This window comes from Patagioenas fasciata, chromosome 2, assembly GCF_037038585.1.
Source record: "Patagioenas fasciata isolate bPatFas1 chromosome 2, bPatFas1.hap1, whole genome shotgun sequence".
NCBI classification, from domain to species: Eukaryota; Metazoa; Chordata; class Aves; order Columbiformes; family Columbidae; genus Patagioenas; species Patagioenas fasciata.
Window position 1 is genome coordinate 71,249,537 of NC_092521.1, and position 25,291 is coordinate 71,274,827.

Here is a 25,291-nt window from a genome sequence, read left to right on the forward strand (position 1 = left end):
CAATGGTCTAGCAGGAGTGAGAGGAGAGAATGGATCGATATAGAAAACAAGAGGATAAAAAAAATGGGGAAATATGGTGTAGTTGAACATTTGATACCATGCAGGTAGGACAAATGTGATTTCTGTTTGATCGTCAAACTGCTTTCATCAGTTACTAAGGTTAATCAAATGAGCTGGGAGTGCCACAGGTCTAATTGTTCCTCCATTATCAAATCCTTACTTGAAAGTTTTTCTTCGAGGCTCTGTTCTTCCTCCTACAGTTTTTGCATACTTATTAAACACCACTAAGGAGTCTGTGTGGTAGCCTCTTATGATATCCACTTTTTCCTACAACACCAATCAGCAACATCTTCCAAGTTCAACAATGCTTAGCTTAAAGCAGTACAAGGTTAAATGCAACTGATAAAGCTACAATTAAGAAAGACTAAAAGGTCTGTCTTAAAATGCTTTGGTCTCAATGGTGCAGAATACCCAACATGGGCTTTCGAGTTAGTCCTCATCACTAGCACCCTTTTGTACTTTTCAGATTTGATATCCAAATGTCCACGGTGAAAAATGTTAATTTCTAGACATAAGCTAACAAATACCTTAGGATCTTAAGGTCTCATTGAATCACTCGGTGCTTATTTCTATATAAAAATGAAGTATATGTCAGGAGTGAAAGAACAAATACAAGAAAGCTGCAGAACATTTCTGTCTCATTAAAAGCAAAGACTTCCACGTGCAGTTCACCTACTTCCCGCCTGTGCTGCCTCTCCCCTGTACCCTCTATAACATGCAGCCAAATGCAGACAATAGCTAGCTTGGCCACAAAACAGTAGCGTCATGTTAACATAGACGAATACAAATGATTTTCAGAAGAGCTTATCGGAGACCAGCCAAAAGTCTCTGTCACTAGGCTCAAAGTTGGATTGGACATTGCTCCCTAAGAGAGTATTCCTCCTCTGTGAACATGAATTACCCACAGCAGTTATACTGGTGAACCAAGGAAACTGTCAACCATTAGAGAAAAAACATGCATACAGAAGACCGAACTTTCACAGGATGGCTGTCGAGACATTACACCTTCCCACTGAAGGCAAAAGTGAACTGGGAAACTGAATGCAGGCCAAATTTCCACACTTTAGACACTTTTGCAGAAATGTCAACCCAAATGTATTTATGACTGCTCTCACACATACCCCCAACTCCCTCAGGCCATGATCACTCATATTTGCAAATTAAGCACAATAACCACTGTAAAACAAAGCAATTTTTCTTATCAGATGGTAAAACAGGAAGTCTGAGGGAACAATAAATTGTTATTCCTGTTTGTAAACAATTAATTAGGCTGAGGTGCTTCGGTAACGCTGGTCATGTACTGGAATAAGCAAAATTCTGGTTTTAGTTATGACAATGTAAATCTAGAGTAACATTCTTTTGGTCAGTTCAATTACTACTGCACAAACAACTGGGGCTGAGACTCTGTCTAACAAGTGAAAGGGAAACAACTTCCACCAAGCGGAATACAGTTGCTTAAAACCCTCCATCAGCCTGAGTTACAGGATTATTAGTTTAATAAGAAAAGCCAAATGGTTTTACAATAACATATAGGTCTCTTTGAAGAAAATTGCAGGATTTTATATTCAGAAGTCATAACTGGCAGTTAAAATACCATGGTAGAAACTATCTTCATATAAAAACAAAGATAAAAACCAAGGAGTCTTGTTTATATAAGCAAGATTTATCTCTGAATCTCCAGATACCTACCTGTCAAACATACTAAGGACCTCGTGTATAACCCTCAGATGACTCAAAAAAAGAAATAGTTTATGCACCATGTGACTAGGACAAGTGCCCTGTTCTGGGTTGCTGTATGACTCACACAATGGAGGCCAACCCTGGGTTTGTATATTTCATGTCACTGCAGAACAAGTAGGAATGAAAATACTCTATTAATTGGTGGGACATACACAGCTGTAATTAAATGAAACAATCTCTTTCCATCCCTCAGCTGATTGTTCTAACTTAACTCTCTTATAATACACGGGGAAGATAATTTGGATTTAAGACATTCCAGTGATCTAAGCTTTTAAGGCCAGCAATTAGGAGTAAAGAGTTCCAAACAATGTAGGACTTTGGCAGTCATAATCAGATTGTTATGAAAATAGTTAATAAAAAGCAAAGGTGTGAACAATCTTTTCAGTGACAGAGTGGTTGCTAGAAACTGTGACGGCTGCTGACTTGTATAAACTAAGTGTGGGGGGCCAAATACTGCAAACTACTGTGACTGCTGGCAAGATTAAAGCTGTCCACCATCAACAGGCAACAGGAGGGTAACAGCTGACAGAATCATGGTCCAGACTCAAATAACTTAATTCTTGCACCTACAATGACATAGGCCAGTCTGACAGAGATGAGTCCACTTGTAGTTTGAAGTATTTTGTACTTATGGAGATGAAAGTGGCCTGATAAAGGGTCTCTTTATAGGAAGAGCATAACTAATATGTGCAAATTACTCACAGTACATATCCGCATTTGAAGAAACAGCGGACAGATGGGGTATCAGTAGTAAAACAAGTTCCTGCCCTGCAAACCCTGCACTTGCTTGAGGACTATGGAGGCTTGTAGGTGGTGAAGCCAAGAGAAAGTTATCTACAGAAGCAGGGATTACTCTGGGAGGTGGGTGAACCTTTGTCTGGACATGCTGTTAAAAAGCTCTCCTCAGATATTGTCTCTAATATTTCCTCATAAAACACCTGGTAGGGTTCTTCCACTTTAGAGGGTCATGAACGTATTCAGTCATCAAAATTGAATGTAGAGAGATATTTTCCTTCCATGTATTACAGGCATTGAAAAATTGCATTTCTCAAACTAGATCTTCACTCTCCCCTCTTCACTGAACTCTGTCGTGTCTCTAACTGGACTAGACATAATAACTTGGCTTGCAAAGCTTTTGGCCTGCTGCAGATTACATTAAACTGAGTTATGGAATGTATTTTGGAGGCAGTGACAATAAAAGTGAGACTTTCAAATGACCTTTAGGTTCTTTAAGCAATTTTTAAAACATTTGCTAAAGAAACATAACGTAGAGAGAAAATAACTTTTACTCTTGTCACAAGCAAAGCCTGCTGAGATCTCATAACGAAGAAACTAAATGTTGTTTTTTCTGGGGTGAGAGGGCAAGATATTCTTTGTTAATCAGGAAATCTAGAATTTTATTTGATATCCTGGCAGAATGCATTGTGCTTATGATGAACTCAATGAATTTGACTCAGCCTGTTCGTCAAAATCTATACCAATACACAGCTCTCACAGTACACGGGGAATGTTTAAAAAAGAGTAATTCCCTAAGTGTAGCTTTGTCAGAGAATATAATTAATTGTAGGTTAGCTGTTTTTTGAAGAGCAAAAAGCATTCCTAATTTGCCATCCCCCATATATTTTTTTTTAAAGATGCAATGAACAGTAAGGATCAGTCTGACTGGAGCCATTTATTCTTCCATTTGCAATGGCTTTTGGCGTGTGTGTCTATATGTGTATGGATGAATAACTTGAAATGCAGAACAGATTTGAGCATTCAAGAAGTCACAGAACTAGTGTCATTCCTATTACAAAAAGATGTGTCAACCACAAAAATGTTGGTCCCAGCTGCAAAGGTAATGCAGCTGCTAGTGGCCGACTTGGAACAAAGAAATTGCAGGTGGTTGCAAATTACACAGCCAGGACATTAGGAAGGGCAGATTATAAGAGGCAATACAGGCCAGCTCGATCACCTCATTTCATTTTATGTATCTTCGTTTTATCTCCTGTTACTTATCCACATCTAGCTTGCAGGCTCAGTCTATTTTCTCATATGTTTACATTTAATAAATTCTCTTGGACCAATGAGTCCAGCAATAGCAATTTTCAACTCAAAAGTTCAATCCAGATGGATGTGCTCATATTCTAATATGTTAGTCTTTTTCTGCATTTGTGTATCTTTTTTAAACTATCTCTAGATGTTATACTTATGTTTAATTATGCATGTATTATTGCTTAGTACAAGTAGGCCTATCTGAACGCTCAATAAAGATACAAAAATATGATGTGCAGAGATTTTCTCACAGGGATTTGTAGGTACATTTTTGGATTTTATCATGCACTTCCCTGAAGAAGTACAGCCAACTAAAATGCAGTCTTTGTCTGCATCAGCCACAAGGAAAGCTCCAGGAAACAACATAATATTATGTATTATTATTGCCCTGCAGCTTTGCTTTGAGTCCTGTCAGCACTTCATAGATAGCAAAAGTCTCTCCTAACAAGAAATTCTGTAGTTCACAACTGTCTCCTGGTGTAACTTATGGTGGCTGTGACATAAAGAGCAGCCTAGCAGTAGAAAAGGACAAAGTGGCATTTTGTAAGGAAAGTTTAACTTGTGTTTCATCTCCAGGTGGCTTATGCTATAGACAATAAAAAGTAACATGGCTTTAGAGAATCTGGGCTTCATGAAGAACACATTGTTTTTAAAGTAATATTTAACATGTAGTTTAAACTGTTAAAGTTGAATTAAGTAGGTTTGTGACTTCATATATTTCACAGATCATCATTTACATCAAGGGTGTCGCACTCATTTTCATGTAGGAGTAGTTGCATCTATACAGTCCTAAAATTACATTCGGCCCTTTGAAGGCAACCGCGAGGCTGATGTGGCCCCCAGGGAAAATGAGTTAGACACCCCTGACTTATATCGTTCCAACAGTAAAACAGAAAAGAAAGACATAACTCCTTCCCTGAAAACGTTTCATGGCAAACCCCCCCTAATTTTTAGGACTTCTGTGAATGCCACTGTAAAAAGTTACCACTAAAAGCAATCCTGCTGCCATCCCTTTTACCACTTCTGTCACTTAACCTCACCATTCAGAAGTTTTTCCACTATTAACAGGTAAAGCAACCTGACCATACAGCTCGCCAACACCTGAGTCTGCACGTAAGCACTATATACTGCTTTCCAGAGCAGACTATACATTAACAATGCACAGGACAGAAAAAAAAAGGCAGGAAATGGGATATAGAAAGTAAGTCACCTAACACAAGTGCTTCAGGCACGCAGTCTTTTTATTCCATTTGAAATTTTAAAATGACTTTAAGTCTATTTTAAATTGATCTATTAATAGATAATAGATTTTCGCTGAAGGGGTAGCTCAGGCTTATGACCACAGAGCTGTCTGTCGGAGAGCGATTCAGCAGAGGAGTGTGACCATGTTTGACCACCTGGTTCTGTGGAATGCAAATTAATTACCCCCATTAGGAATCTGTGCTGGGAAATAAAACAGTAAAAGGCATGATCTCTACAAGCCCATCGGACTAAAAATAACTACGATCAAAACAATCTTGTAATTACGCTAATCAGGTGGTGTTATTCTGTCTAGCATAAGCCATACATACACACACACATATATATATATATATATACTTTTGACATAGTGCTGGGACAAGATAAATTCAAAGCAGCTTTGTGTGAAAGACTTCTGTCCATTGTCTAAGTGAGACTTCTCTCCAAATGCACTTGACACTTGCATTCCAGTGTAGTCAAATCTCTGCCTTAGCAGATCTTTGTGTTAAAACTCCTTGGTGGCAGCAGAGGGCTCTCTTTGGCAGCTGTGGCATCACGATGCTCTTCTGGAAAGCCACACATGAGATCGCTGTTGTTACTGCATGCCTGTTGCAAGGCGACTTGAAAAGCAACCCTGTACGTCCCTGTATTTTCTTGTTGCCACATGAAGCGCCTTCCATAACAAGTCCATGATCTTGTCAGCCAGCAACTCACTGGTGCTGCTTTCTCACTCAGATGCTGAAAATACTCATCGTCTTTCAGGAAGGAAGGATGATTTAAATAAGGAGTATATTACTGACCAGAGATAAATTTGAAAGCCACTTTAATATGGAAATAATATAATAATAATATTACTAGCTTCAGAATATGCCAACTAAAATGAAAATAGAGGGTAATGCAGACGAATTCACTGATGCAGTGAATGGCAAACTGGCAAAAGTGAAAAGAACTATTTATATCTCTTGTAATATGTGCACAAATGAAGTAAAGTTAGTTTTTTTCTACAGAGCTACAGTTGAAAAAGTACCAAAAGTGTATCCCATAACATATGTATTTATATAGAAACTGTCAATATCAATATTCTGTGACCTGGGAACTTTAACAGCTTTATTTCCTGCATATATTGACATCTCATGCTCTTTTTTCAGCTGTTCATGTCCTGCAAGTTTCTCCCAGATTACCTCCAGTTAGTTCTTTCCCACAATATGGCCAAGAAGAGATGGACAGAGAAATTCCAGCACTTGTAAATCCTTGTCTAGCAGCCCATGGGAAGCTGCAGAGCAGTCCCTCTGTTTGGCTCTCCCTGTGCTGGGGACAGAGCAGGATGCTGTGCCGATGGTTCTGCCTGCACTGCAGGATCCTGATGCGACACAAAGCTTCACCTGTGAGCAGGATTCACTCTTTGCTACCAGCAAAATCTGAGCTGTGGCTACCTCTTCCTCCACAGAGCAGCATGTCTGGGTGGGCATTTAATCCCATGAGGTGACAGCCACTCTAAAATCACTAAGGACAGCCCACCATAGCAGCAGTTTTCTCCTTGTACCCATGTCATGTCCTCTGTGCTTGGTTAATATAACATGGGTGTGCATGTGAATGTGTAGTGTTCAACATCTCTGTCTTCTCCCTGAGTACTGAAATAAACAGGGATAAAAGATACATATTTTTGTAAACATCCCATATTCAATTTTGACTTCCCAGATCAATGCAATGACTTTTAGATTCCAAACTATCTCTAAATACTGGTAGTGGAATCCAATGCAAAACTAAGGAATATACTTAATGGTGCACGCCGTGTTAATTTTATATCTGACTTTCCTTATATAATAAAGACAAAGCTGTTTCAAGCAGGAAGTTTGAAGATGGGAGCCCCAAACCAAATAATGAATATCAGAATAAAATTAATTGTAGAAAGGACTCATAGATTCCTCTAAAACAGTGACTGGAAAATGAATTTAAGACTCTTGTACAAGCAATGTTTTTACTGGATTTTAAAACCAGGCTTTCAAAAACCCTTTTGTTTTGAAGGCTACATGATGTAAAATTGTACAGAGTGATGACAATTTCACTTTCACAATGTTAAGACCAGGTAAACACTCCTAAACAAAACCTGAGATACGAAAGATAACAGTTTGCAACTCATGGAGACTGCCAACAAAACATGTAGGTACTACACATTTGAACAGTTAAAAGCAGAATGTCTACTCCTCTCTGTCAAGATCAGTTATTTTAAAAGAAAGCCATAAAAATGAATGCAATACACATTATAAAGCAGAAGCTGAACACTCATAAATAAATACGCACCTACTTAGAAACTGTATTAATATAAACAATAACAATTATTTCATCAATTACAATTGACAAAGCTGAAAATATGGAACCAGGTATTCACCTTCATGCCTCAAATAAATACACTGATTTACAACTATTACAACCCATTATGAGATCCTCAGGTTACTCAATTAATCCCACTTCTCCCGGCCTCTGGCAGGGTTGAGATACAGGACCACACAGGTCTCACCCTGGTCAGGTCCATCAATTTCTATGGCTTATTGTGGTCAACTGTATTTATTATTCATTCATATAACTATAATTAATAATCATTATTTACTGTTTGCATTTTTACTTATTGTAGATCATGCAGTTCTGTCATTTTTGCAAAGATCTTGCCGCCCTAAGGATGAAAGAATGTGTTACGTAAAAGGCATCCAAAAAACACTAGCTATCTTGGCATCTAATGGAGATAACCTTCCAGCTGCCAGAGTTTTAAGTGGTTTATCTCACGTTCTGTTTTCACTCAGTAATTAGATTTTTATTAACTGGGTATTGACCTTCTGAAGGCTCAGTGCTTTGATTCAGACTTTGATACTGAATACCATTGGTGATACGTTTACTTTTTCTAAAAACAAAGAATTTTTGCTAAATGTGCATCACTAACCAGATTACTCTGCCGCTTTCTCTCAACTCCTGATAGGATCCAGTGATTCAAATCCTAAATAATTAATTGCAAATTCTAAGTGAAGTTGCTTACTTTTATACAGGCTTTCTTCTTGTAAGGTTTTCACTGTTTAAAAAGCATAATTTCCATTAACTCCTGCTTTTAGTCAGGCTATAAATACCAGAAGAACAGTCTTCCTCCTGGTATTTTGGCACTTCTGTATCTTTTCATAGCCAGAAAAAGTGGAGTGATGTGAAAATGAAAAATAAGGAAAAAAAAGCCCAAAGAAAAGAAGAAAAAGTTAACTGAAGCACCCTATGAATGCCAAACAAAAATTACACACCTTTGGATTCAAGTAGTCTCCCATCTAGTATTTTTTTTTGTTTACAAACATCTTTATTCCAAAGCAGCACTGCACATGTTACTAAAACTCGTCTACAGCTTGACTCCAAGCCTGGGGCTTTGGCAGAGCTCTTTCCCACATTTTGGCACCTGATGTCAGTGTGCTAATTCCCATTTCGCTTTTACTGAAGGTGGAATTTAGTATGAAATACCTGACCTGGGATGTTGTGTAGTTAAGCTTAATCCACTGGCCCTGAGCTTATTTGTCTAGGATTCAGATAATCTTGATTTAATTTTTGTCTTCTTCACAGTCCACTCGTATGAGTCTGACAGATTAGCTGAGTGGTACCTCAGACCCATTTCTGCATAGCGACTATAAGAATGTTTTACTGCCTGCAAGTCATTATGCAAATAAATCAATAAACCCTTATGAGATGTTTCCATATCTCAGGGGTCAGTCACAGGGTATATTATTAGCCTAACATGTGATTCCAAACCCTAATAAAAGAACAAGGCATTATCATGTCTCTCTCTTTTTTAAACATCACAAATTCTTCTGACCAAGTCAATTCACTAGAATATGGGATTACATTCTGACTCAATTATGATCTGCTCCAAACCCATTTCTCCACCTCAAATATAAAGCAGATTTTTAATTTTAAGAAAAGCTAAGAGAAATAAAAGTGCAGACACACAGAGATACTCCAAGATAAAACGATGTAGGGGAAAACAAGCCTCTCACTGCACTGCGTCCATCAGATGAATCCAATACAGCCACCACTGTGCTACTCACCGTCAAACATCAGTCACATCTGGGCCCTACACTATGGTTTGCTATTCAGGGTCAGCTGAAGACCCATATTCAAACAGTAGTGTAAACATAAGCCATCTCTAAAGACCTTTAAAGATCTATTTCCTTGGCATGGTTATCTGAAATTATTTGTTGGCAAGACCATGTTGGGATCCCCACTCTCAGACCACTGTCTTTAGAGAACCAGGAGACACATTTTTCAAGCATGAAGACTGTTAATACTAATGATTCATAAAGAAGGAGGAAGATACTCCCTCCTTCTGTTTATGTTTTAGCCTAATTGCCTTAAGGTAATCGCGAGTAAGCTGGTCTGCTTTTGCTGCTCTATGGCTTAATTAGCATGTGAACAAGGTAATGAATCCTTAAGACTAGATAAACTTGGGTTCTTTTTCAGATCCCCACCATGGTCAGTCGCTGAGGTTAGAGATCAGCCCTTCTTGGCTCAACATTCCCAAGCATTGCCCTGCATATGTCAGAATTAGTGCAAATACCTTCCGTATGCTGATTCATGATTATTAGACTGGAGTGTGATTTTTGTGACACTGACTGATATGAATTATATCATGCTCCTGAGACAGATCCATTCGGTTCAATGGGACCAACACAGAAATGGCAACTCCAGAAGAGTCTAATCCTGAGAGAATGATTTTGTGTCGGGAGATGCCTGTTTTATATAAACAGCCAGGACAAGAAGGAAAACAGCACTAACTTCCTATTTGTCTATCACAGAGTTTTAGGGGATTCTTTTAATTAAATACACTTAAGTAAAGTTTTTCTCCTATGAATGATACGACTGGTCTTTAAGTGTCTTCTGTTGCCTCCAAGCTGCCATGGCTGTAAGACCTATTTTGTTCCTCCCCCAAGTGGAAGCAATTGACACAGGCTGGTTCATCATGGTGTGAAAGTCTCATTCAGTAACAGGATTTTCTAAGTGGTTCTATTCTTCTTTATATAATTTCTTCTCTTAACTCACTTATAATCCTCACCGCAAACTCTGCTTATCTATCTTGTATTTATGTATTTATTTTAATTCAGCTCTCTTTGTATTAAATAACCTTCTTTCTTGTTTCCCAAAATCTCAGTGGCATCCCACACAGATTTTCTTCTTTATTCCCCCAAACCCACTGTTTCAATGCCTGTAATACTGTTCTGTAAACTGCTAAAATTAACGTTAGCAATTGTATTCACTGGAATTTGGACTATCAGATAGAGTGAATCTTAAAAATTCATTACCCCAGTTTTCCTTTTCACTCATTGTTTGTTATGGCACCATTTGTGAAGGTCATCCTAACCTTACGGGAGAACCAGACAATCCTAATTATATTATTTTTTTATTTCTTTGCTAAGTTGAACAGCTCCCCATAATGTTATAAAAACCTTTCTCACAGAAAGCTGCTCTCAATCATCAAGAATGAGACAGTATATTTTCAACATAATTTGTTTTTTATGCTTTTAAAATATGCTGAACTGACATCTCTTAGAGGCTGGGATCTGCTGTTTACACACGGAATAAAGACATCAGAAAGAAAAAATATAGCAGAAGCTTCCTATGGCAACTTGCCTTGAAGCTGCCTTTGAACGACCACCTCGAGGGGTGACAGAGCATTTCAGTTTCTGTGGCTCATTCAACCCCGTGACTTTCTGATTTAGTCTTCTAATGAACAAATACAACTGTAATGTTGTTTTCTCATATAAAACAACACTCCAGTGTCTCTGGTAGGCAGGTCACTGAACACCCATTATGAGGCAATGACTTACAGTTTCTAAATGTCAAATTTTATCTTTAAAAACCTCCACTGTGCAGAGGTCTAGCACAGAATTAAGTTCCCTCTTTGTAGATCATCACAGAAACTCAGTTGTCATGCACTTTCTATGTACCTTAGTTTTCTGTAGTCCATTTCAGCTCCCACTGAACAAATTCCTTCCTACTAGGTCTCAGTTGGCTTCAGTCAAATCTGGGTTTATCAGTGACCCTTTGTATCTTCAGACAACAGATACAGACATTTCCATCTGTCTTTTGTTGGGTGACTCACTGCTTCATTCCACCTTCCAATTTATGGTTCTGCTGATTGCTCTGAGAGTTCAAACTCTTCCACGTTACAAAGATCTAAATAAGCTCTCCACATACCAGATACAGTCCTGCTGCTCAACAATTATAAAAGGTAAAATGGTTCAAATAAACATGACAAAATGTCTCATCTTCCCATTACAACAATTTCTTGAATTTAACTTAAACTTTTCCATATTCCTGTTTCCAATTTCCATTAGTTATAAATGACGTAAGTATCACTTGCTTTTTACTTCTCCTTTTTTTTTCCTGGCAAAAAAATCCCTTGCCTACGAGAATCTTCTACCTGAACCACAGGAAATGTTTACAGTGCAACTGCATATAAATCTTCTGAGTTCCTGATTTTGCTAAAAACATGGATCTCAGCTCAGGCTCACTAAAAACTCTGCTGAATGCCAAGCAAGCCTGACAAGATTTTCAGTTCTGCACTGAAAGCAATGAGACATATGCAACATTGATGCACAGGGAAAATCATTTTGATGTCCATGAATAGACTGAATACCAAGCTCACAGCAAAAGCCAAAGGATGTATATGGGGGCCTTAAGACTAAAAGTGGTGAATCAAACTCATCAGATAATAAGGTGTCTTTGCTCCGCAGGTAACAGATACCATAGCATCTGCTAATGTAAATCACTGAAGTATGCCTAAGATCTACTTTCTAATATGTTCATGAAGGACCTGTGTTATATTTCTACCTGGAAGATCTTCTGCTCCTTTAACTCACATCACGCACTGATGAGGGCTGCTCATTTCCTGGAGGTGCCGTATTATCACTCTAGCTGAGTTCATTTTAGAGCTAAACTACTTCCATCTATTCATCATCCAGGTATATTGGCTACCAGAGTAAAACAGTTCAGTTGAGATATTCTTCTTTCATACTTTCTTTCAGCACATCAGCTGAAAGGGATGCTAAACTACGGAACTTTATGTTTGTTTTGAAACTGCCTTTTAACCCACTTACGAGTCTGATCCAGATCTTGAAGAACAAACAAGCAAAAAAGCTGGACTCTATCATGATTCATTACAATGTAAAATAGTCCCAGCCTAAATGTTTACTGAATGCTTAATTCCTGTTAACCTTTTTACTGAATATAAAAATCAATTCAATGGACAATGGAAAATATACAGTATTTTTGCTTTCATTATCCTGTGTCCTGTAGTGTTTTTTTTGTTTGTGTGTGTTATGTTTGTTTGTTTCTTTGTTTGTGGTGGTTTGTTTGTTTATTTTTACTGCAGCAAGTGCTTCCTTGAGAAAAAGGTATCTGGTAAAAAGCAGAAATCAGACTTTCAGTATTGCAAACAGAGGAAATATTTTAGCATGGGATAAACCATGGAAATAGGCAAACATACAGGAGGTTTATTTGCTATGCACAAGCCAACAGGGGCAGTCAGCACGTGCAGAACACCAGAACCATGTGGGGAAGTGAGCAGCAGCAGCCAGGTGATGCTACACAGAGGTACGGCACAGTGTACGACGGAAAGTAAGACAGACAATCCAGTGTCAGCCCATATTCTTTGCTTAGAGTCTGACTCATCTAACCAGAGTGTCCACTTTGCTTTTGCTCTTGCCACATGCAGAAGTCCCTTTCTCAGCATGTTGGGGAAAGTGGATATGCTCTCAGCACATGCTAGTTTACAGCAATCACTGCTTATACCAAACGTTTTTGATCACCCACTATGTTAGAATAATTCCACAAAAACCGAAAATCAGTGTGATTTTTCACTCACTGTTGTTGTCTCCTCTTTGTCCTAACTTCCCAGAAATGCTAAAAAGATGGATGGAAAGGTAGTCAAAAAGTCACATATGGTGAATTACATTAAACACTAAAATCTTATGTTCTTTGGGTACTTATCTTTCTCATGGTAATCGCAGTAGTCTCTGCACATAAGGAAAAAAAGAACTAGAAAGGTCATCACCTCTTAATCATTTTATTTACTAAAGCACAAAATCAAATTGCTCAAACTTGGGTGCTGCAGCTCAGCCTTGCAGCCACACTACACCATTGAAAGATCACCTTATAAATCCGCTACCTTTTCTTCCCAGTGGAAGTTAAGCTCCTCTATCATCACTTTGCAGCCAAGCAGCAGTAGAGATTTTGTTTTCAGGGCTGTTGAAGGAGTGTACACAGCACAAGAGAGAAACATTTTAAGAGGCAAAATCTTTCAAACTACTTTTTGCTTTACGAAGAAACCCAGCTACCGATACAACTATTAATCTTCATGCCACTTCACAGTACCTTCACAGTCTCCATTTGAGGTCTTGATCTGACTTCTCTAGTTATGAATAAGTACTGTCATAAGAGAAGATGTAAAGCGCCATAAAACGTCCTTCTTACTGCTAAGTACATTTCAACTTCTGCAGAAGATAGAGTCCATCCACTGTATACATTGTGTAAACAATACTAAGGAATATACACCAATCATAAGTATACACTGAAGCTACTAGGAATCAATCATAGAGGCATAGAATAGTTTGGGTTGGAAGGAACCTTCAAAGCTTATCTAGTTCAACCCCCTGCAATGAGCAGGGACATCTTCAACTAGATCAGGTTGCTCAGAGCCCCATCCAGCCTGGCCTGGAATGTCTGCAGGGATGGGGCATCTAGCACCTCTCTGGGCAACCTGAGCCAGTGTTTCATCACCCTCATTGTAAAAAATTTCTTCCTCATGTCTAGCCTGAACCTCCCCTCTTTTAGTTTAAAACCATTACTCCTTGTCCTCTCGCAAGAGGTTCTGCTAAAATTCTCTCCCCATCTTTCTTATAGGCCCCTTTTAAGTATGGAAAGGTGACAAAAAGGTCTCCCCAGAGCCTTCTCTTCTCCAGGCTGAACTATCCCAACCTTCTCAGCCTGTCCTCATAGGATAGGAGTCCCAATGCTATGAATTCCGTGAAGTAACAATTCATGTCTGTATTCTAAAGGCCTGGTTCCTACACCAATATGCATAAATATTTGCACATTTCCTGATTTTGAGAAATTTAATAGCCATATACTCACATGACTTCCTATTAGCTCGTGATCGCTTCCTCTCTCTAGGCACCACTCGCTGGCTTGGCACTTGGGTGGCGGACTTTACAATGCGATCCATGATCTCATCTGCTGCATCATCTGTTGCATTAGGTGAATCATCGTTGCCAGCGTTCCACGAGCCGACACGACCTGGAAAAGTCCAGCAAATGAACTGAGGCACAAGGAGACAGAAATCTCTTGCGTCACTTTGGTTTTGCATTTGAGCTTTTTTTGGGAATTACAAGAGGCAGTTCAGTCATTGCTGCTTCAAAGTGACCAAAGTAGAAGATTCTGCCTAATGGAGAATATTTCTAAATAATACCCTAGACTCTTTGCTGTATCAGCAGAGACATGAGAGCTCAAATGCAATTATAACTTTCTATTCCCTTCAGCCTCAGAGTCTTATCCTTGACCATACAATTGGCAAATATCTGCTAGAGACTGTCTATGAGCCAAGGATTGCAGGAGTCTTGTGTGACCATGTTTCCTTCTGCTCCTATTACACAGAGACTATAAGTCATGGTACATGTTAGAAACTTGTGCAAATCAGCAAGACAGGTCCTTTGAACCAAAAGAGAGAAACAACCAATTTCTAAGCATCTGTATCGGAGCCTAGTGCAAAGAAGACGTGAAAAGGGAAAAACATGTGGTTCAACATGTCTAGTTGTCCCTTTCACAATTAAGAATTCACCTTCTCATCAAAAATCTGTATGTTAAAAATCTGGCACAACTGTGTCCTCTCTGTTATGAGCAGAAAAGTAAGAGTCACTGGCAAGCTGTAAAGCTCAATAAGCAATTTTGGTTAAAACCACAAACAAACAAGTGAGCCATGTCTCTGAACCCAAGACTCTAGCATTCCTTACTTCACAGAGCTGTGTCAGACACATCCTTGGGTTCCTCCACTACAGACTACTATTCCATGTGCTTTTTGTTCTTAAATAATTTAAAGGCTAGTGTGCAGTGTGAACATTGAGAGTAAGCTTTGCAAAAGAGCGGGTGTGGTAGAACTGCAAGCAGATCAAAATACACCGGGGAAGCTACTCATATCATGTCCCCAGTGCCAATAAACAGGAGCTCTGATTAGCACTTTGCTCTTCTGCTTCTATCTTGGCTCTCAAAAAGAGATGCCGTATTATGACAGTGCTCCTGACAAACCTTTGTCTGGCTCACTCATCCTCTGCCTCTGCTGTTCCCTGAAGGGGAGCACAAGGTGAGTACCATTCTCATGACACACTGCTCATTAGCATTTACTGGATTACTTCAGCTATTCAGCTTGTTGCAGTACAGATTGAATTATTTCATCTTTGTATTTAGTTAGTTGACTTGTTTCTTAAATTGGAGCTGTGGAACTTCTAGATTAGATAGGATAATGGTTTCAGGCCTTAATAAACCACACACACACAGACCTAGTAGTGGATGCTTGGGATGTGCTATCAGTGGTATAAAAAATGAATCAAGAAAGTGTAAGATATCGAGGTGTGAGGAAAAAGAAATACCAGAACAGAAAACTGAGGACTTGAATTGGTGCATCACGTGTACTCCAAAACCACCTTGCACGTATCACATGCATGGGAGTGGGTGAGGGGAAGATGAAAGAAAATAAACTGGTGAACCCAAGTGTCTGTAAAATGATTTAGCCATGAAGGAAGTGGTTTAGTGGCTGCTTAAATGAAGAGATGCACCAGCGAATCATGTCTTGGACAAAAAACAAGGCTGTTTCATGGCCAAGAATAGTTGTACCAGTGACCTCTTCCGTCAGAGTATCAGGTGTTAGAATTGGCAGATTGGGGCAGGTTTTAATTTCCTCCCTGTCAGCTTTCAGCAATCACCTGTGCTGACACTTGGAAACAGCAAAGCACTGTGGACCTCAGAGAAAGAGGTATCTGTCGAGACAGCAAGGACATGCATGGCTGTCCACAGGAGATTTTTATGCTCCTAGGCTCTCCTTAATCCACTACCTTTGCAGTTTATCGAAGAGGTGGTTTGAAGATTAATCTTTTTCGTATCCATTTTTCTCTCCCCAATCATTCCTAAAATGCTGCAAGACCCTTTAACTTCAGTTTGAATTGCTACATTCCACTTGCTTCTATTGAAAATAAAAAGAAATCCCCATCATGGGTTCCCTGGATGCCCCATTTTGCTTTCATTATTAGAATAAGCATAAAAATTGGGGTGTCGGTGGGCAGCCACATTCATGGTGTGGGGAGAGGTGAGAATTTCTGCAGGCTTTGGCTGTGATCCACATGTTAAAACTTCAGGCAAATTCTTCTACATGCCCATGCCTCAAATCACTACTTCCAGCATGGAAACACCACTGGGGTTGTCTCCTTCCCCTTCAACCCTTTCTGCCCACAGGCACTATGCAACAGGGCCATGACCTGCATTTGGGCTGGTGCGTGGCTACCGCACCACAAGAAAGGTAGCCAAAAGGAAACTGCTGGCACTTACCTCGGCTGGCCCGGCTTCGAGTGCGGACCCCGAGCGCTGTGGTGCTTTCCCCGCCGATGGAGGAGGTCTTCAGCACGGCCTTCATGTTCTCGTGCTCGGCAGCATCCTCAGCGTACTGCAGCCCCTGGGGCTGGCTCTGGCAGGGGGGCGAGCTGCTGGAGAACTTGCCAGACTGTGGGAGGAAAACGGATTTGTTGTTTTAATACAAAATAGTACAGAGAATAGGCCAGAGTCTCGAACGTGAATTGCAAGGAGAAAAGTGTCCTCCTGGGCACTGGAGTGCAGCTGTTCCCAAAAGAAACAGAGAACAGTTGTCTCTCTCCCAGCACATGCCCCCTGAGCAGAAATAAACTGGAAACAGGGTAATGGCAGGGAGCAGACACAATCAGAGGAAAACCAGATGCATTAGCTTGAGCTTTATAATTTTGACCTTCTGTCTGAGAGTATAAGGTAAAAGACTTGCTTTGAAATGTTTGACCCAGGCTGGGCCTGATCTGGGGTCAGGTATGACACCTTGGGGGGACAGCATGGAACCTGACACAATTCAGAAACTGCTTTTTTTTCCTGTAAAATCACCTTTAAGTAGCAAGGCAAAATGGGAAGATCCGTCTAGGAAGACAGACCTTTGTCTCTTGCCTTTCTGCCTAGAGAACTCTCAAATTGCTCTAAAACACAAATACCTACAAGTAACCTTAAAACACATTACCAGTAATGCTGAAAAAATCCCCGGTCCCAAAACACCCAGCCAAATTATTTCATGGCCAAAACACAAAAATTGCAGTCAGCAGTCAGAGGAACAAACAAAACCTTACAAGAGATTTAGGAATCTGCCCGCTGCTTCCCCAGCCCCCCCGTGATTTCCCTGTCACCAGGACTACGTGAACAACAGCAGCCACTTCAGCTGGGCACGCACAGCACGTGTATGCAGCAGCTCCATCGGTTGCTGAAAACAGCCATCTAGAAACAGATGAAAACAGCAGAAACTGATACTTTCTAAGGAGAAGAGCTTGTGTTGCTGGGCTGCTCTCCATGCCCAGCCTCTGCCTACAAAGGGCTGAGATGTTGGTATTCACTCTTCTGCTCTTATCTACAGAAAGGTTGAAGTACATTTAAAATACACTCCTGGCTGCAGAAAATATCAGCTCCGTCAACAGCAAACAGGCATCAACAGATAATAATACCCCTTGGTATTCTCAGTCTTATCAGCCTAGCATAAGAAACTGAAAATCATTTCCTTTTTCCTTTTAATCTTTCTTACTCTGACCAGCACAGATGAAAGAAGGTGTGCTGCATTCCCTTCTCCCTTTGCATAATAAACAACATTAATTATTCACTTGATGGTATCAAGCCAGTCAGTTAAAGGGATGCAATCCTGCAGAGCCTTTCAGTCAGAGAACGGTAAATTGGAAGAAAATATTAGGTCCTACTTTCAGAGGTTTGATTAAGTCCCCAGGGCTGTCAAGACTTGACAAAAAAAATTGAAAATATTTAATCTGGAAATCAATGACAGGATGATTCTATTTTAACATAATGACTTTTCGGGGTAGGATAGCAAGTTAAGTGAGTAGCAAAACAATAATCCCTACAAGGCAGTGAGCTAAATATACCAGTGTGAGATTTATTTTTGATAGTGAGAAGTTTGTTTTCTTTGTTTTCTTGTTAAAATATTAGCTTGCAACATTTTGCTGTGGAAAGTATACAAGTGCTAAATTTTAACAAGTGAAATTAAAGACAGAAATTAAAGATAGAAAACCATTAAAGAGAAAATTCTATGGAAGTGCATGCCATTTTTGCATTAAGAATACTCTCTTACACACAACGGGTTGTAAAGCTAATCAGTACCATCTCAGAAAAAAAATAAAGGATAAAGTCTTCACATAACTGTTAGTTGCTATTCACACAGGTTAGTTAAATGTTGGTATAAACAGGCTAATTCATGTAATTTGCTTTCTGCACCCCACGCTATACAGCAAAAATCATCACTGAGGGAGAAGCTCTGTAGCCATAAGTTTTATCTCACTTCCTTAATTTTCAGATGTGGCTGTAGATTAATGCCCAAACCCCAGATTCTTGAGCAAATGACTGCCATTATGAAACTGAGCATTAAGCCACATTGTTTATGTTCAGCAAATTGAAGAAAGCTCTAATGCTGAACAAAAAATGCATTGCACAATAGATGCTCCTCAAACCAAAACAGTATTTTATTATGAATATAGCTAGCACATTATAGTTCTGAACTTATTTATTCACTTCTTCATTCATTTTCAATATCACCTTTAGGAGCACTTCGTGACAAATACAAGAACTACTCCATGGCTCACCTGTACAGTGACTGAACTATCTTATTCCCAGTTCATACAGTGAGGAGAACCATTACAATCTGCTTTGCATCCCTATATCCTGATGCTTTTGAACTCTATAAATTAATACTATTTGGACTTACATAGCTTAATAATGAGTATGAAATTTTCATGATAATCCATAGTCAAAGATAACTGATGATGCCGATAACATTCCAATCACTGATGTTTTTGGGTAGTGGGGATACTTTGCAGTTTAGTAAACAGACATTAAGGAAAAGCAATGAGGAAACTTAAAATTATTAAGGCCTCAGGTCAGGATATCCTTATTCAAGAGGGCAGGTATGCATATGGTTAAAGCTGACTGTAAAAATGCATTCTTATGATTGAGCCAAAAAGCTATGAGTAAAATGTCATGGTTCATATTTCCAGTTGAGCAGATGGAGTTGAGCAGTCCACACTATCTGAGTTAGAAATTAGATGTCACAGCACACAGGGGACATGGGAATGACATGCTCTTTCAGAGAACCATACCTCAGCATCCTCCTCTTCATCAGTCTGCCACCGGAAACAAAAAACAGGGTGGAGAAGGACAAACAGCAAGATTTAGGAAAGACAGTAAGGTCAAACCACGACAGAGTAAGAGGCAACCATGGTACTATTTATGCAATTATAGGATGATATAAAAATACAAAATATATAAGGAGTCCATTCCTTAGACGATCAGCTTGCTATTTTTTTTCTTCAGTTAACTGTATGCAGAACAGACTGTCACTGTCAGTAGGGTATATAAACTTTTCCTGATTCTTCTTAGAGAAATTCTGAACTGAATCTACCCCTGAACCCATCCTATTTCTCTTCCTTGAGTCACATGGTTGCTTGCCCCTGAAACTGCCCTGCAGAAACTGAGAGCACTAGGAAGGAGTCCCACTCATTTTCCCAGCTCTGTTCAGCACAGGGAGGTCCTGGACGCTCCTTCTTCCAGTGGTGTGGTCGGCTTCTTGGCAATTCCTTTTCTCTATGCTTAAGAGCTTTTTTTAATTCTTTCTTTCTCTTTTTTTTTTTTTTTTTTTAAGCAGGAGCTTTGCAACTTCCAATTTAACAGAGCACTCAAATGCTAAGTAGTCTTTGAATAAATGCTTAATAATAAATGATTCAAGTTCTTCAGCAGCTGCCTGATATCAGATCCGGGAAATCAGAGAGATGCAATTATTCTTTGTCATCAGGGTTTTCACCCCCTGTGACAGCAGGCGTGTAAAACTATCTCGACATTTACACTACATTAAATGCAATGGGCATATCAAAATATTGTGGCATATGGTGTGTTCTTAGATTTGGGGACATATAGGGAATTAGCAAACTCTTTAGAGTTGTGTTCCCAAATGACTGGGGATTTCTTCATCGGGTTGCAAGATGCCCCACATGGAAGGCTCCCAAAGTAAAACACAAGTTTCTCAAGTATCTGGGCTGCTTGTTTCCATAATTTTCAGTTTGATTCCTTATAAAGTGTAAACATAGCCCAGAAATTCGATGCATTTTTTTTAATTTGTGGGTTTTGTTTTGTTTTTTAGAAGCATTCCACCAATGCTATTCCCCTCCCTAGTGTTACTAATACATATTTTTGACCTTATCTCCATCTCAGTTATGATTTTTGTCTGGGATTGATATGTTCTGTTCCAGAAACATTCATCATTAAAAACAAAAGCCCAATTTACTTTGGCCCTCAGCTTAGTTTCAGCACAATCTCCATAAGAAGATTAGCTGTGAGAGTACTGAGCAGCACTTTAACATTACTTTTTAAGGGTATGTTTTATTCAAAGAGTGAGATGCTTATTTTTCTTTGGACACAGTGGCACTGACAGAAACACAGGCAGATATTTTGCAGAGGGACCTCGGCAGGTATGTTCCCTTTACATTATGAAAAGATCCATTTGTTTTTTCCATCCCTTGTGGTGCAGGGAGTCACGCCATAAAGCAATCGTTCTGAAGAAGGCCACTCTTCACTTTTTGGCATGAATAAGAAACAGAAAGGAGAAAAATGGGAAGAAAGAACATGCTCCTATCCTAATCCATAAGTACATCTATATAATAAATAAAAACTAGGAGGAGAGCAAATTAAGCTACACTATGCAAAAAGCACTTGGGGAAAGGTGAAAGAGCAGAGCACACACATTGCAAAGAGTGTGCTCCAAAAAAAGAAGTATTATATTATTACTTTATTTCAGGTTAGATTTTTAAAGGGAAAGTCCCAGCTGCTGACCTTCCTGTCCATTTAATCAACCTAAAAGTCATTTGCTCTGGACATACTTTAAGGGCAATGTACTCCTCTCTGTTTGATTTTTTCACATTTAATATTACCAAAAAGCACTGGAAGACTACTGTTGTACTGAATACCTCCTGCAGGTACAAGATGTTGATTTTAAGAGGAAAAAAAAAAAAAAAAGGCTGCTTGATTCTTCTGTCATCTATTATTGGGTATTGCAGGACAATCTGAGATTTCTCTCCTTCCATTGCTCTCTCTCCACCTCCCATTTTCCCTTTAGGCTAGCATTTCTATGTGGTGGATTTGCTGTTTCAAAATATAATTTCTATTACATAGCAATTTTGGAAATGGAACTCTTAAGTATCATGAGAAGCAGAGCTTCATAAATCTGGAAGACAGATGCTTACATTATCTACTATTAAAAATAATTTAAAAGCTCAGAGTTGTATCTATAGTTGCATTTCTTCTCTATTTTGCTTACTTGTTATTTTTAGTGTGCCTGAAATGAATGACTGCTATCACTGGCTAAAGTCAGATATAAGGTTACAGAGACTAGGCAGTTTTCCCTATGAAACTGTGGCAACTCACTGTTCTTATCCTATTTTTTCCATCCTCCACATCTTTCTCCCTCTCTCTCTCTCATGCAGACAACATTCACTGAGATTTAAACTGACAGTGCCCAGTTCGCTTCAGCTATTAAAGAACATACAAAGAGCTTTGCGGTAAAAGGTTGAAAGAAATACTCCTCATCGTGTTTCTCAGCCCTGCTCCACATGAGCAGTTGTTGAAACTGATGCAAGTTCTCCATGCAAAGAGCCAGCAGATTCTCTCCAAGCAAAGAGCCAGCACCCCGCTGCCTTCCAAATCTGCAGGGGAGACCAAGCTTTAAGAGATATGTGCCTTCTCATTAAGAACTGGGATGATTCTGGCTTACGCCTTTCCCATTTTTGCTAAAATCCTTCTTCTGCCTAAAAGCAATGTAAGGTGACAGAAATGAGATCCTCAGGAAACTTTCAAAAGGACAGGCAGGTAAATATCAAATAACCACACAATCCTTCTAGGTCACCAAAAGCAGAAATTAAAATTCCACATGACTACTACTTATTAGAATTACTTTGTAGAAAGACTTTCTTTCCAATGTCAAGATCTAAACTTTCTTCTATCAGTGTTTAGAAACTAGTTGAACATACCGTCAACGCATTACTGATATCTCTTCCCTTTCCAATGCCTTCAAACACAAAACACTAAGAAAATCAAAACCAGATACAAGCCGCAGCCAACACAACACTACAATAAAACTCCCCTTTTTCATCATTCTTCACACATAAATATCTTTCATCCTGCTGATTTGGAAACTTGTTTTGAGGTAGATCTGACTTTGAAGTTGTCAAAGCAAGCTGTGATAAATAGTCTGGTGCAGCTTTAATTCTGTTTTACCATGTACTGCAATCAAATGAATGGTAAACGAGACCATATTACTGGGCTACAGTTAAAGAGATTTAGTAAGTCCTGAAATAACCATATGGCCGCATGAATAACTTCCTTAAAGAAGGGGAGTTTTAAAGAACGTCTTTCTTTTTTTTTTTTTTTTCTTTAAGCTAATAGAACCATTACATAATTATAAATTAGTGACAGGTAAAAATGCTCCCCTTCTCTGGACCTCAAAGGTATTTTTGGGTGGAATACTAACATTTAGGTGGCATTTAATTGTTGTAAAATCTCAACACTATCTTGAGCTGAACAGACATCTCCTTCCAAGAATAGTTTTTCTGGGGAAGGTCTAGCTGCTTCTTTTCCTGTATTTTTCAGAAAACAGCCATTGTCTCTGGCTCTGCTCATCACTTACTAGCTGTCAGCCCTGAGCCTTTCTCTGGTTTGAAAGGGTCCCTTTTCTCTGCTTCCTGAACCTGGCTGCTGGTGATCAGATTTCCTTCTCCCCTCAGTTTTCCTGGAGGAACAGGACACAGCAAAGCTTTCTCAGCCCTGCCATGGCTGGGCAGAAACAAACACTACATCACATAGCAGGAAACACTACATCATACAGTAGGAAAACGAGCTCCATCACATCTCAGTATCGCTTAAACTAGTCAAAACTACTGAAGCTATCTGAGGAAATGAAAATTGTAATTTACCAGTCTCTTTGGTTAACGCTAGCTTTTCTCTTTTCTAGAATATGGCAGAAAAACTGAGAAGCAAGTGAAGAGAGTGATCTCAGTTCTCCAGTGGTAGTTTTCAAAATTTTTATGACTATATTATATCCTTCACATAAAATCAGAGCCTCATCCTTAACCTGAGGCTAAACCAAAAGCAAAATCTTTTGAGATAATAATACAGGTTCACCATTTTCTCTAGATGGGGCAGATTTCCAGATTTAAAGAGGATATTGCCAGGAAAGATCTACAAATGATTGTGAGTCGATGACTTAAATACAATCTCAATTTATATCGGTCTCAACACATAGATTTATATGTATATTTTGACCTATGTTGCCTGAGCCATAAAACTGTAATCAGCTTATGGCTTTTCATGCCAAAGGCAGGGGTAGCTTCATATGCAGTGAACCACTTGCATCTAATCGAGACTCCAGATTTGGATACTGAGACAGCTGGAAATTTTTATTAAGTACTGGCACTTCTTAAAACTTTATTTGGATTGAGTCAAACTACATCAACCTAAAGAAAAAATGAAGATTAAAAAAAAATCAAGTGAATTTTAAATCATACTATGCTGAGAAAACTAATCTTGTTTTAATTTATTTTATCAGTATGCAGTCAAAAAGGTCACAGGGTAACATCTTTTGTGAAGATAAATTTGTCCATTCTTTCAGAACCCCAAAGTAGTCTGTTCCATTAAAATTGGCTGTTCTGTGGTTTAATGCTAAGAGGAAAATTGCTGTGCATGTGCATGCATAGATATATATATATAAGTAGATAAAACACTGAGATTAAACACTGTATATTAGGATATTCAAAGATGGAGGAAAAAAATCAATTTAAATTCATTTGTAATCACTTAGGCAGCTACAATGGTTGATCGTTTAAATCACATCCTCAGTTAGGAGCCTAATTTCTAGTTTTTTTCCTTTTTTCATGTTCTTGTCTGATCAGGTACACATAGTTCCTGGTGTCTTCTAGATATTTTAGGCACTGTCTGTGCAACACACAGAAATGCTCTTTTTGGACGTTTAATTTCAGTTTGTTCTCATTCTGTAAATTGGCATGAAGCAAAAAATACACTCATTCAAGGACCTACAAGTTTTGTCTCCTAAGAGAACAGAGTTCATAACTTACAGTAGAAGAACCTCCTACGAATAAAGAGTAACAACACTTTACATATGACATTCAATGAAAGAAAGTTTTAAAAATCCATGTTGTGGGAGATACATTTTGCCACTTACATCTGTTATCATTTTCCCTCTGGTCTTGTTTCTTTCCCTGTGGTTAGCTCGTTTCTGTTTTTGCTGCAGAACTCGTTCCCTGGTGGTGCGGTATTCCAGAGCAAATTCACTAATAATTTTGCAGAACTTATTGATGTTGACTTCACGTATTGCATAGGGAGGATGGCCCATAAATAACAAAAATGAGTGAAACCTGGAAAATAATGAGTTCATAGAAGCAAAGGGAAAAAATCCTTAATGATGGTTTCTGGGGGGAAAAAAACCAACATTTCAGTGAATGCATTTATTACTTTATTAGCTCCCATCATATCACTTGTGCTACAGATTTTTCAGGGATGCTTTGCATAACATTGGCATGTTTTATAATTAAAACCATGGGAGCCTTGTCCATGATAACTTCATCCCAGTCCACTTTCCCAGGCTCATGCAGGAGATAAGATGTTTATGGAACTCCATCTACTTTATATGACTAATTTGACATGTGAATGACCAATTTCATTTCGGTTCTAGAAAAAATATTTATTAAGTTTCAATTCTATTTATGTGTATAAAGCAACTTCAAAGAGGCTGTTAGGATGTTGGGGAAAGTCTAGACAAGAAGATTTACAGGCTAGAAAACACAAGAAGGAAAGAATTTCTGGTTCA

At 38.9% G+C, this 25,291-nt stretch overlaps 1 protein-coding gene across 13 annotated transcripts in view; it reads right to left on the reverse strand.

Moving 5' to 3' along the window:
- Positions 1-25,291, reverse strand: part of FHOD3 (formin homology 2 domain containing 3) — a 386,693-nt gene that overhangs the window by 7,149 nt on the left and 354,253 nt on the right. For 6 of the 13 annotated variants that reach the window (XM_071804400.1, XM_071804399.1, XM_071804395.1 and 3 more), the window contains 6 exons: positions 24,647-24,839; positions 19,521-19,544; positions 16,687-16,858; positions 14,227-14,388; positions 13,262-13,338; positions 12,959-12,996 (listed from right to left, as the gene is read on the reverse strand). In XM_071804400.1, the coding sequence (XP_071660501.1) occupies positions 12,959-12,996; positions 13,262-13,338; positions 14,227-14,388; positions 16,687-16,858; positions 19,521-19,544; positions 24,647-24,839 (666 nt within the window). Of the gene's footprint in view, positions 1-12,958; positions 12,997-13,261; positions 13,339-13,477; positions 13,522-14,226; positions 14,389-16,686; positions 16,859-19,520; positions 19,545-24,646; positions 24,840-25,291 lie in introns of those variants that run through there. The other 7 variants (XM_065831130.2, XM_065831129.2, XM_071804397.1 and 4 more) reach the window with 5 other exon arrangements.